The 13,764-nt window shown below is 33.5% G+C and overlaps 2 protein-coding genes across 3 annotated transcripts; both read right to left on the minus strand.

The window, feature by feature from the left end:
• Nucleotides 1–6,813: 6,813 nt before the first annotated feature.
• PPT1 (polyprenyltransferase 1) lies at nt 6,814–10,554 on the minus strand. 2 transcript variants are annotated; one of them, XM_088823473.1, is made up of 9 exons: nt 10,076–10,549; nt 9,483–9,618; nt 9,244–9,365; nt 8,866–8,935; nt 8,548–8,697; nt 8,092–8,227; nt 7,842–7,938; nt 7,438–7,509; nt 6,814–7,027 (listed from the first exon to the last, which is right to left on the minus strand). In XM_088823473.1, exons 1-8 carry the CDS (start codon nt 10,504–10,506, stop codon nt 7,440–7,442), a joined length of 1,212 nt encoding a protein of 403 aa, XP_088679599.1. In that variant the 5' UTR covers nt 10,507–10,549; the 3' UTR covers nt 6,814–7,027; nt 7,438–7,439. The 2 variants fall into 2 exon arrangements, with proteins under 2 accessions (XP_088679599.1, XP_088679600.1); XM_088823474.1 differs by lacking the exon at nt 6,814–7,027 and adding an exon at nt 7,051–7,175 and having other exon boundaries at nt 7,412–7,509; nt 10,076–10,554.
• Nucleotides 10,555–11,665: 1,111 nt separating this feature from the next.
• LOC105952167 (CASP-like protein 4A3) lies at nt 11,666–13,764 on the minus strand. Its single transcript, XM_012975684.2, has 3 exons — nt 12,906–13,764; nt 12,131–12,266; nt 11,666–12,036 (listed from the first exon to the last, which is right to left on the minus strand). The coding sequence occupies exons 1-3, from the start codon at nt 13,625–13,627 to the stop codon at nt 11,848–11,850; spliced, it is 1,047 nt and encodes a 348-aa protein (XP_012831138.2). The 5' UTR covers nt 13,628–13,764; the 3' UTR covers nt 11,666–11,847.

The raw sequence follows: 13,764 nt of genomic DNA on the forward strand, positions 1-13,764 counted from the left end.
ACCGACCACCTTAATCAAAAGTTTGATACCATGCTGTTGAATGTCGTCTCAACTGAAAGCATATTTTTTTTAGTAAAATGTTTCATTAATATAAAATATCAATACGCCTCCTCAAGTGTAGACAAATTACATTTAAAGATCTGCACTAAAAATATAAGAAATGAGTGGCGGTGAAATTCGAACTCAAGACCTTTAATTTAATCTAACTTTAATATCACGTTGAATGACCATTATAAGATTAATTATTTAATAAAAAAAAGAAAAAAAAAGCAAAGAACACACTAATACAAATTAATTGTGGATAGAGAAACCCCTAAAATATTCATTCATTCATCTATGATCTATATAATGCAATGGGCCTATCAGAACATTCATGAAAGGGTTATTCTTGTCAAAGTACATAATAAAATAATAGTGACCTTGGAAATAAGAGAAGGATATTTTGGTAATTTAGTAGCACGTGCCCCATGTATGGCCTGCCACCAGAAAAACATAAACACCCATTGAGGGGGGGGGGGTGGATGGGGGTGAGAGTTAGGATTCCCAAAAGTGGGACCCACTCAAAACCAAGTGTTTGTGTGTGTACTGTACCGTATGCATATTCCGTATACGGCCACTTTTCTCTCTTCACTCTTTCACAAAACCTTTCTCCTTTTTTTTTTTTTTTTTTTCACAATAATTATCTCAATTATATATTATTTTATTTTATTAAATATTTTACATTTTTTTTGGCAATAAAAAGTTAAAGACATGATCAGCATAAAGCTGTCACAATTAATTAAGATCTTATCCCTTGGATTCTAATGTTCCTTTTTAACCAATTTGTTAGATTTAATCAAATTGAATTTAATTATAAGAAAATAGCACGATGCAATTAAAGAAGAAATTTAATGATATTTTTAAAAAAAATTGATTATCTCAACTATATTAATTTATAAAGTTTTAACCGTATATATAAGCTTTCGTAATTCCGTGCACCAAACTAGCTAGTCTTGCTTGTACACGATTGTTTATTTTATCTTAATTGTAACTTAAATACCAAATAATTACCTTATATTTCACTTATCTCCATAAAAACCTTGCTTTTTAATTCCTTTAAGCACCCAATTATATGTTATCCTTATTAGAAATCCCATCAAGATTAAGACAAGATCCAACTAACAAACCATGAGATAGGAGTTGATAAGAACTCTTTTTCAAATTGATAAGATTTCCAAACATATATCTTTTTTTAAATTGTTGTGAGGCAATGGAACAACTCATAAGTTCTTACGTCTGATAAGTTATTTTAAAAGCTGATAAGTTGTTACATCTTATTTTTAGAATTAATTTTTTAAAGTATTTAAATAATGAACTTATTTATAGGTTAGTTTCAAGCATTATAAGATTTTAAATAAAAAGTTTGGTTGTAGGTATTTTTTTAAAGATCTTAAAAATTCTCCATAACCTTGTTTCGAATTTTTTAATCTTTTTTAAAGAATTTTACCAAACACTTTGTAAGAGCTTATAATTCTTAAATATCTTATAAACTTTTTTTAACAGCTTATAAGCTTAGCCAAACATCCTCTAAAGCTTAGACATGATATAATTTGTGAGCTATTACACGATGAATTTTTATTTATTTTTATTTTTTATTTTGCCAAAAGATTTTATTATTCTATTATTGATAAGAGTTTTAGGGCCTCGTTAAAACATAACCCTATAATGGTAATAAAAAATCAAAACGAGACCCATCTAGGCTATTACACAAATGCCCCAAAGAGAAGGGTAAGAGAGCAAACAAGCTAAACTAGGTAAATGATGAAAACGGAAATTGCTGTTTTGACCCCAGGTGGGGGTCAAACTGCAAATAATCAATCTTGGTGCTGTCCTCCAACAGAAATTGCTGTTTTGACCCCATGTGGGGGTCAAACTGTAAATAATCAATCTTGGTGCTGTCCTCAAACGGGAATTGCTATTTTGAACCCAGGTGGGGGTCAAAATGCAAATAATCAATCTTGGTGTTGTCCTCCAAAGATAAGTCTGTGGAAGAATATAAAATTGCGGCAGGGACCCCAGGAGGGGGTCAAACTGTAATAAACATAAATCTGTAAAATCTGGAAATTGAATTTATCGATTAAACATTAATAATTAAATCATTTGTCAATTAAAAAAATAAATGTAAAAGGGTTTATTGATCATGACTCACCCCATTAAACTCATCTATAACTTAAATGAATACTATATAATTAACTTAAACCTTAATGCTTAGAAAGTGATTGTAATAAACAATAACAACTAATTTAGGTGGGTCTAAGTATATTTAAAAAAAAAAAATCATCGACTCCTTTTTTGATATTTAATTTGGGGGTGTTCACACGGTCGGTAAACCAACCGAACCGTACCAAACCGAAAATTCGGTAAATGCTACATACCGAATTGAAAATTTGGTCCGGTATACGGTATTTCCTTTTAAAAACTCGGGTATTCGGTACAGTATACTATATTGATGTTCAGTATACCGTACCGAATGTCAAATATTTAATATATATTTATAATTTTTGCCCTTTATTTTAAATCGTTTAAGGTTCTAATTAACAAATTACAAATATTTATAGATTGATTTTTTTCAATTATTACAAATTAACCTCTATTGATAATCATTTTTTTGTTGTTGTTGTTTTCAGGACCGATTATTGAAATTTTGGATGTCATACTCAAGAATTAATTAGTTTAAATATTTTTTTTACCTTTTTTTAAGATAAGAAAATATATTTCCAATTTTGACAGGCACCGAACCAAATAAACCGAAATAATTCGGTAGAAAAACGTACCGAGCCGCACAAATTTTTGAAGTACCGAAATTTCAATTTACAAGAAATCCTGGTACGATTTTACCGAAAGAATAAGAGTTATGTATAATATAAACATCAAAAGTGGCTTTATTTAATTAAAAAAATAATAAAATATATTGGAAAAGAAAAATTAAATTTTATAATCCCTTGATGAGTCAGGTTATCAACTGTCAACTGATTATATCGTACGAGCCAGAGGACTTTTTTGTCATTTTCTAATACTACTTTTTATAGGTGGGAAATAAATAATTGAGATGCCCATGTCCATGTGCATATATATAAGTTGCATACGGTAAAGTACGGCCGGGTTTTTATGTCGGTTTGTACCAAGAGGGAATATCTCATTAATTTTTTTAAATTATATTAATAATCAATTATTATTATAGTTAAACCTCTATAATATTAATACAGTCGGGCTAATAAAATTTTTATTAATTTAGTGAAATATCAAATTGTCGAACAAATTATTTTGATGTGTTTTTACCGAGTCGGAACTAGAAGAAACTATTATTTAAGGGAGATTGTTAAATTATCGGGGATTAATTTATCGATGTTCTACCGTAATATATAATTATTGGTCAGACATGGTTACGCGTAGGATTAAATGAGCATGTTTTTGGGTTAGGTGTGAGCATTAGGGCCTATTTGATATCGAAATATTTATTGGGGACTTGATTTAAAATAATGATTTTTATTTGAAAATTTTAGTATTTTTAGGCTTTTTTTCATGTAGAAATTAAATTTCTTATTCTTCAAAGCCAAATTGATTATTTTGTTCCCAAAAATGTTAGGTGGGCACATAGGGCTTGTCTTATGCCAAATTGTGCAAAACAAAGACCAACAAAAGAAATTGATTTTTTTTTTAATAGTAGTATTATAAAAAACTGAAATGATAAATAAATGATGGGTTTTAGTAAACATAGGTCAATTTTTTTAAAATTTATTATATTTAGTGCTGTTGAATTTCTAAATTTAAATAATGATTTTGAACTTTTAGAATTAAATTGGGAAAAATTATCTGAACTCAAAATTTATCCGTATATTTGTCTTGAAATTAAAAAAACTAAAAGTTTCTACTCATAGTGAATAGTTTTTTGGCGATTTTTATGGAGTAGAAACAGAAAAAATGGTTGAACAATTTGATCTAAGAAAGCTTCACAAATCCAGAAAAACGAGCGTCTGAGTTATGCACAAAATTTGATATAATCCTGTTTTGACGATTAATAATGCGATATTCCGGCAAAATAAAGGTTTGAAAGGAAAAAGACGGGTTTGTTGATTTATCAAATAGAATGTCCTGCATTTACTAAAAGTCGTCCTGCATTTATCAAACTCCTATAAAAGGAAGAAGTGGTTGGGTGTAGAACAAGATTTGGTTATTTTGAAGAGGATTTCTTGTCACTTAGTTCATATTTGCACACTGCAAGAACATGGCCGGTGATGGACTATCACATGTCTTGTTTTTATGTTTCTTTGCAAGAAGAAGAAATAAGAACACATTTTTTTTAATAATAATAATTATTATTATAATTATTATTGTAGAAAAAATATATATTTAAATTTGTTATGGTGGTCCTAAAACCAGCTGATCATAACATCCACACCACAAACACAACTCCCCTATTAAATTTCCTCAACTGACATAATAAGTATAATAATACACAAAAGATCTGGAACAAGTATATATGTTTTGTACATATAGTTTTTAGGGATTCAATTCGGGTCAATGCTTACATAATATAATGATGTTTTATTTTATTTTATATTAAAAAATAAAATTGGGGGATTTTATCGGTTCTATAAAGATTCACATTTTAAAGAGGCGACAACATGAGTACCATTTCATAAGGTAGAAAGCTCGTCAATCGCTCCTGGCGCACCTGAAAATGAGAAAAAGATAAACAGTAGGTGACGAACTGATCTTCGGATCATAGACAGGTACGATCCGAGGATTTATTCCGTAAATTGATAAATAAAACACATGATTTTGATACTATAATTATGTAATCAAGATCATATTCTTAGACAAAATTAAAGGGTTCTAAAAAAAAACATCTTACGTTTTGAACAGTTAATAAACATTATACTCTCTTCCAAGTTCTCTATTTATTTTGGTTTACTTTTCCATCCATTGAATTCATCTTCACCGGACGACTACACCGGTGCTGGATGGATTTTACCGACAGTTACGGGAGTAGGGTTTGAAATGAGGTATTGAAAATACAGATCCCACACCATCAAATATAATATTAGTTGTTATGATGATAAAAAAGGCTTATTAGCTTAACTAACTACAATTACAAATACAATAATTAATGGATATAAGATGTTAGGGCCTTAGGGGTCCCTTTCTCCTCTTATATGTCATAGTAGAAAAGCTACATCACTAATTAATAAAGTTAATTAATAATGAATAATAATACTAAAATAAATATTAAAAATAATAATTAGGATTTGGAACCCAAAACTCATATTGTAAGTTAGGAAATCTTGGGCAATGTTTGGCTCTGGTTTTGGTTTCACTTTTATTCTTTCCCGGAAACGAATTCGTGTTTGTTTAGCTTTTCCAAAAAATCATTTTCAAAACAAGTTTTAAAGTTTCTCTCTCGTCCAGACATGATTTGACTGGTACAGTTAAAAATGTTTTCACTAAAAAACAAACAAACACCACTTTATTTTTTAAATTCTTCTTCTAAATTATATTTTTTCAAACAACTTTAAACATGATTCGACTGCTACAGAGTATTTTGTCCAATCTCAAATCATAAACAAACATTATTTTTATACTCAAATTATTATCTCAAAGCATATTTCACCAAAATAACACGAAAAATAACTCTCAAAACAATTCCAAACATTGCCCAAGGTGTTTGTTATGGCCCAACCACTGCCAGCCCAAATCTATGAAGACTGGGGTCCACAATTATTATATACTTTGTAGCAAGTAGCATTTATACTTTCATTCAAAAAAGATTGTTAATTTCGTTGGAATGTCAAATCATTTTCAACTATTTCTTCTTTTTATTTTGCACACGTACACAAGTATTTATGTGTGATTAAATGCAAAATATGAAATTACCCTCTCGTATTTCACCAGGTGTAGTATTTATCAGATAAAAATGATAATACTTTGCCACACCCTATATGATTTTAGGAATACCACCACTGCAACTAGGGAGTAAATAAGTCGAGCTCGCCAGCTTTTTCAAGCAGAGTCATATTTGGCGAGCTCGAGTTCAAGCTTATCGACTTTGCAATTCATAGATTATTATAAGGAAAAAATACAGTTTTCAACCCTCTAGTTTGCACTAATTTCATATTTTCTCCTTAATGTTCATAAAAAATACATTTGGTCCATCATATTTAAAAAACTCAATACTTTTAGTCCTTTCCGTGAATTTTCCGTTACTACTAACTGAATCGAATCAAGCTTGTGCCCATCACTACATTAACAACGAATTAACGGTAAATTGACGGAAATGACCAAAAGTGTTTAACTATTATAACATGAGGGACCAAATGTATTTTTTATAAACATGAAGGACGAAATGTGAAATCGATGCAAACTTTAGGGATGTAAACTATAATTTTCCCATTATTATTTATAATCCTTGTAACAGTAGAGATTATAGTGGATTCTATATAAAAAAAAGTCCTCTAAATTTTTTTAAATTAGTTCATGGCATTATTCTACAATCACTTCCAACTGCAATTTATGAATTATTTATTCATTAATAAATTAGTATGAAGACGACAATCTGATTGGCACAAAAACAGCTACATTGTGGGGGCAAAGCATCATCTCAAGAGAAAATAGGAACCACAAAAAGAATTTCAATAAAATACATTACATCAGTTCGATTGACACACCAGCTGTTGGCCCCCAACACCGCCCCCTCCCCCCGCCCACCCCCACCGCCGAAAAAAAAAAGGTGTAAAAATAATTATTTTAGGGCAAATTACGGCCACCCCTAAGATAAAGTCAAAATACGAAAAAAAAGAACTCTTATATTTGACCAATTGCAACTGCCCTTCAATTATGTATCGTCTTACACGTTCATTTTTTCGGTGTCAAATTTATCTATTGAAAGAGGAGTTTTTTCGTAAAAAAATACATATTTGTAACTACCCAAACAAGAGGGTTTTTTCGTAATTTGACCTTACCTCAAGGGGGTGGCCGTAATTTGCCCATTCTGTTAAGACCAATACAATATTACAAATTAACTCGGGTTGGTAAATTAAGAGAGGTAACACTTATAAATGTCACTACTAAAAGAAGCAAGAAATGACATTCTCCTATTTGAGTAAAATTATCGTAACAGCCGTAACAACACATGGCGTCTTGCGTCGTTGGAATATAAGCAAATTTTCTCATTAACAAAGTATCTGAAAATATGTATGTTGTATCACTGTATGTATAGTTTATTAAAAAGGAAATGAACGTAAAGGATTTATGTAATTATGGAGAAAAAAAAAAGAACACCGAAACTAAATCACCCCATGAATAATGTTATCAAAAGTTATATCCGAGAAGAATATAATTTTAATTTTAATTTTAAATTTTCTGGAATTTATACAAGCTGTTGGAAAGGTGAGTTCGTACCGTCAGGATAAGAGCCTTCCGAACAGAATCCCACTGCAAACGGCTGCTCCAAACCACTTGTTGGATACAAATCTGATTATACAGAAAACAGAAAATGAATCAATAGTTATAAAAAAAAAAAAAAAAGGAACAATCGAGCTTACAATGCACGTACGCATAAATTTCTATTACGTTAATATTTATCAAAACTAATTTCAAGGACGGCTTCTACTTAGAAGTATGTAAGATTAGAGATAGGCCTTGTTTGAGATTGTCGATTATTTTAAAATACTTGTATTGGGTAATATTCTTTTGTTTGATTAAACACCGGGTCACTTTATTTTTTAATCACGGGCTTGAAACTTAAACCCGAAAACATTTGACAAACCTTGATTAAATTATCTATCAAGTATTCGAGTACTCACTTTCTGTTGCAATCAGCACGACTCGAAAGGTCAACTGTCAAAATCTGCCAAGATAATTGAGCAGACGCAGCAGCTAAGAATGTGTAATACGGCCATTCTGTTTCAAACCAACAGCAAAGATATCAAAGTGACTAAGGAAGACAAAACATTAAATAAATGAATGAATTAAAACGGATAAAAATATAGGATTGTTACGAGTGTAATTATTTATTAGCAGAGAGAGAATTAAAAGAAAAAGAGACCAACGTACCAAGATCGGCATTATATCCACTAAGAGCGAGGCTACTAATACATGCTATTCCAAATCCAGAAACCCATTCTTTTGTCGAATCCCCAAATCTCAAGGCCGTCGATTTGACACCTACTCTTATATCATCTTCTTTGTCCTGAATGCACAATTATCACATTTTTATTCGTCTTTTTACAAATTTATTTTTATGTGAGTAAACATGCATTGGAAGAAAACGATAGCGGAAATATCATAATCATTTGCAAAATTCGAATTGAAGATATTTATAAGCAGTTGATAAGTTAATATTTCTAGTCGAGCTAAATGTATTACGCCTTATGTCACTCGAGGCGAGTTCCGAAAATCCAAGAACCCCTACTTTTTGACTCGTTTCCTGAATTATGCTTATACCCATGTCGGCTAATGAATTTATATATTGATACATGAGATAAAATAAAATATAAGTATACTGTATACCTGATGAGCGTATATTGTATCATAAACAAGGGTCCAAAATACACCAGCCGCGTAAAGAGGGAGTACGACAGCTGGATCAAGACTCCCTTTAACAGCAGCCCAACCGAGTAAAGCACCCCAGTTAAATGTCAATCCAAGGTAGGCCTGTGGCTGCACAGACGTAAATGTAAGTTCAGGACCAGCTTTCTTGGGGTGTGTGTGTGTGTGTGTGTGTGCGCCCAAGACGGACTCGGGAGAAGGAATTTAAGATGAATGTGAGTTAAATGGAAGGTGAAAATAGAAAGAGGATAAATAGGAACAGAGATCAGAATTAATTACCCAAAATGTCAGTCTCTTCATAAGAGGGTATGAAAAAACGAGCAACAAAGACGAAGCCCCCAAAACACGACTGCAAATATTTCACAAGTTTAGCAATAAACAATCCGTATACACACTGGATCATTATCTTTCAGTTTTTTGTGAATTGAAGAGCGTTTAATAGTGCAAGATACGTCTTGAAAATTTATTTATTACAATAAATACAATGTCAGCACATTCCCCTATTTCCTAAGAAAACGGCGTCCAACAAGAGTAAACTATACATATAAATGCTAAAGTCAAGTTGTGAAAGAAGCACACCGCGTAAATACTGGAAGAAAAGAGTATACTCGTGCAGAGCAATTTACGGCACAAATTAGACTAAGAACGAGTACAAACCTAAAATTGTTCAGTTGCAGAAGAATCCCCAAACCCAAAAGCAATTGAAAGCCAAGAAAACAAACTCCTTGAAACGGCGACAACGCACCGCTTGCTATGGGCCTCAACCTCGTCCGTTCTACCTACACCACATCAAGCTATCAAAAACACAATCGTTACAAGGAGGAAAGACGGACATCAAATACGAAGAGGGAATTACAAAATAAATAGCTGCCGCTTCAAGTACAAAAAATAATTACCTTAGTATCAATATCTCGATCGAGTAAATCATTAATCGTGCACCCTGCACCACGCAAAAGCAACGCCCCTGTACCGAAAAGCATCATCATCTTAATATCCGGAAAGCTACCTGGAGCTGCCGCCATTGTAATCGACCTTTAAAACCCAAAATATTTGAATCAGGTAACAGTAATCATCATCAAAATTTACTTGTTACATTCTTTAATGTCTGGATCTTACGTATTAATGGAGTACGACGCAATTTTCTTTGTTTAGTTTTAAAGCAATTAGCAAGCAAAAGGCTAGTGCAAACATGATATGCAGACTACTTTGTTTATCGTTCGACTACTTCGTTTTCTCCCTAGACTTAAATACATCAAAACGTATACTATAAATTGATGCAGAACTTGTTAAAGAAAAAATACAACGAACACCAGTTCTACCCTTTAGCTTTTAAGCTAACTATTTACTCAACTTTAGCTTTTAAGCTATTTATTCAACTAAATTTGATACAAACAAAGGTATATAGAGAAACAAAATTGCGCAAAATAAGATGATGATAATAATAATACACACGAATTGGAAACCTAGGGCGTAAACAAAATACACTCACCACATACATGGCCAAGCCAGAAGCCAAGTGCCGATCGGCTTGTCAAGCCGCGCCAGCCGAGCGTACGGCCGCGCATTTTCCGGCAAATAAACATCAATCCACGAACGATCGCCGTTACTGCTATTCGAATTTTTCGATTCTTCTCGTTTTCCGTCGGGTGCTGCGGTGGAAAAGCTGGAGTGCTGAATAAGTTCGTGATAGGCGCCGATTGATCTGATTGAGCTGCTGTAATTGTGCCATTGATTTTTGGAGCCAAAATTACCGGAGAGCTCGAAGAGGTGGTGCAGGCGGCGGCGAGTGGGAGGGGAGTTGTAATTGGTAGAGGGTTGGGGTGAGTCGAAATAGGAGTTTGCGGTGGAGAGAGAAGGGCAGTGGTGGTGGCGGCGGCGGTGGAGACTCCGGGTGATTCGTGAGAGACGATAGAACGCCATTGTCAACAAGTAATGAAGCAGTAGTGAGCTTTTTTTATTAATATTTTTCTTATTCTATTATTAATTATTAAAATTGAAAAATCAAATTTTGAAAATCTTCTCGTGGAAATTGGAATGAAATTTCTGATTTCCGCTGATTGGATACCAAAATTTTCAATTTTGGAACAACATTTTTTCATTCCAACTTTCGATTTTTCCGAAATTATTTGGATCATAATTGGAATATATGAGATTCCGATTTCCGTTCCGACTAAAATTTCGAGAATAATTCTAAAGATTCTGATTTTTTTTCTTTCTTTCGAATATTACAATTAAAATACCAATATTATTATGTGTTTTAATTTTATATTTAAGGTGAGCAAAAATTAGAAAATTTCGAATTCTGCCGATTAAGATTCGAAATTTTCCGATTTTGGAACAAGTTTTTTTGTTTCAATTTCCGAAATTTCGATTTCAGATTTTCCAATTTTTGTGGAACAGATTTGGAACTAGTTTCTTACTTCCAAAAGAAATCGGAATTTTTCAAAATTGCTAACTAATTCGTCCAATTTACATCCCTGTGCACATTTCCTTTGTAAAAGAGTCGAATACGTTTAAAATTAGGGTAAATAACATTTTACGTCAATTTGCACATTGCCTATGGAATAATTTCTTTTTTCTGAAATGTTAAATGTCGTTTCAAATTTAATAATACCGTTTTGATTTCAAATGTAATTTTGTCCACTTTCTATTATGATTTTTGTAAATTTCAAAATACGAAAATTGTAGTCCTTCGAGATGGGTTTCTAACACAATTTGAATCAACTAGATCGGATGTAGGATGACAACGTTATGCATCAACGAGTTACATTACCAATTTTAGATAACTCAAAATATCAAAATTATTGCCAATATTCATTGATTTGTGTATATCTTTTTTCAACCAACATCCAATCTTGGTGATTCAAGTTAGATTAGAAAGCTAACTCAAAGAACTATAAATCCGTAGTTTGAGTTTTGCCAAATTGAACATAAAAAATAGTCAAAATCACTTTTGAAGTTCAAACGGTATTATTAAAACTGAAACGACATTTATCGCATCCCGTTGTTTTTGCACGATTTTCCCTAGAACTTAATTTCGTAATATGCAACCTACGTTTTATCGTAAATAATATCGATCTTAACAAATGCACCCTCGACGCCAAAATAATAATCATAATATTAATAATTTAAAAAAAAAAGGAGCATTTCCTGCGTAATTACACGGCATATATACACATTTTCCCCTTTCCTCTGCAACTAAGATATTCGCGGCAATGGTTTCTCAAGATAAAAATAAAATAAAAAGATTGCGAAACGGAATTAATCCCTGGTGCAAAGATTGTGACCCGAAACGAGAGAGCTCAATGCAAAGGCAACGAAAGCCAAAAACGACATAGAAATCGACGCAGTGGCCATTAACGTAAATTCGTCTTTGCCCCAATTCAATATCCAATCATTCACCCTTGTAGCTGCCGATGAAGATGCCGACATTAAAAGGTAAGCCATAATCTGCGATACATATGAAAAAGACTCTTTTAGCCCTTGTAATGTAACGAGTGAAATACATTTGTAAATGATGATGAGAGAGATTTATAAAACTTGCCTGATCCATTGAGAAATCGAAATGATAACGTAGATGATGAGAGATGACGTGTTTTTCCGTGCCCAAATGGTACGCCAGGTCATACGCTTGAAAAGCCGAATATACGAAGCCGATAACATTTACAGAGAGGCAATATCTGCATAGAAAAATAATTTGAGTACATATATCAATATTCAATAAGTATCGAAAGAACTGGATTTCGAAGGTAGAATATAGAAATCCAATCTAAAGCATAATAAGAAGTCGACAAACAACAACTATAGAAACTCAAGCAGCAAACGATCTTGTATATAATCGTAAAATTCCGACAAGAAACAATAAAACACGAGGAAACAAATTTCATTGCTTAAAAAAAAACATTTTACGAAAGCCCGTTTGATCAACATTACAATGACGAGATAATTTATAGTGTTTTTTCGGTTTCATTTAAAAAACAAATACGAAATTCGTAAATATTCTCCCTAGCCTTTATATTCATAAAACTACAATATACAATATACAGGTAAACCTCTATAAATTAATAAATTCTATTAATGTACCGAAATATAAAACTATCGAACTAGTAATTTAGTATGTTTACACCGAGTCGGGACCGCGATAAATTATTATTTAAGTCAGGTTATTAATTTATCGAGATTCTATTACTTCACTTCATTTACTTCACTTCATTCAACATGATAATTAAAGCAAGCTAATTAAAGCAAGCTTAGCTATAAACTAATTACCATTGATTCAGAACAAAATCGAAGACAGAAGAATCAAGAATGTATAGTACCGGTATTCCATGTATCGATCGAAAGAATCGCCGCTCCAACCCTTAGTTTTGTCAGCAGCCATTACAGAGAATGAAATCAGGCACAAAATCAGCTCCAATACTCTGAAAACCAACGCCGCCTTACTCGCCGCCGCCCTCGGCCGCCGTTCTCCGCCCAACTCGGCCTCCCCCTCGCCGCCGCCGTACCCATCCTCCACCAACCCACCACCGCCACTCTGCCCCATCTTCTTCACCCGCGGCGGAGGAGGCTCGTCCCTGACCAATCTATTCAGCCCCAGCACCACCGGAGAAGCCCCCTTCGCCGCCGGAAAATCGCGGTTCTCGGAAACGGGCTTCTCCCTCCGACCACCCTTCCCACCCGCCGGCGTATCGACGTTCCCGGAAGAGGGCTTCTCCGAGTGCGGCCACGGACGCCATCCCTTCCCACCGGCGGCGGGAGAACTCGCCGGAAAATTGGATTTTCCCGGGGACGGCACCGGGGAGTAGTACTTATCGACGGTGACGAGTGACTTGCTGCTTTTATTTCCGACGGCGTCGTGTTCGGACTGAAAGCACGGGTCGTCGGAGCGGAAGGGTGAGTCGGATCGGAGAGGGGAGTGCCATGAATCGACCTGGCTCGTGGTTGACTCAGTGTCCGACATTGATATGTGACTGTTGCTGCTTCTCCGCAGGGTCCGCTTACTCGGGTTGTTGTTGTTGCTATTCGGGTCCGGGTTTTCCATTAAAATTCTGTAATCGGGTTATGGCAATTTTGAGATGAAGACGACGAAGAAGAAAAGGAAAGAGGGCAGAAGAAACAATGGAAATTTGGGAAAAAATAAATTTTTGAATTCAGAAATTTAAATATAATAAAGTGAAA

This window comes from Erythranthe guttata, chromosome 9 (genome assembly GCF_056151865.1).
Source record: "Erythranthe guttata isolate IM_541 chromosome 9, IM_541, whole genome shotgun sequence".
Lineage (NCBI taxonomy): Eukaryota > Viridiplantae > Streptophyta > Magnoliopsida > Lamiales > Phrymaceae > Erythranthe > Erythranthe guttata.

Bases quoted from the DNA above. Each gene is read 5' to 3' on its own strand.
- PPT1 (XM_088823473.1), bottom strand. From the start codon at position 10,506: ATGGCGTTCTATCGTCTCTCACGAATCACCCGGAGTCTCCACCGCCGC. The intron at 7,939-8,091 runs GTACGTTGGTCT...GGTTTGAAACAG, and splicing joins TGGATATAATGCCGATCTTG to AATGGCCGTATTACACATTC. The intron at 7,510-7,841 runs GTGAGTACTCGA...CTGTATAATCAG, and splicing joins CGTGCTGATTGCAACAGAAA to ATTTGTATCCAACAAGTGGT.
- LOC105952167 (XM_012975684.2), bottom strand. From the start codon at position 13,627: ATGGAAAACCCGGACCCGAATAGCAACAACAACAACCCGAGTAAGCGG. The intron at 12,267-12,905 runs GTACTATACATT...TTTTCTATGCAG, and splicing joins GATCGATACATGGAATACCG to ATATTGCCTCTCTGTAAATG. The intron at 12,037-12,130 runs GCAAGTTTTATA...TATGTATCGCAG, and splicing joins TCGATTTCTCAATGGATCAG to ATTATGGCTTACCTTTTAAT.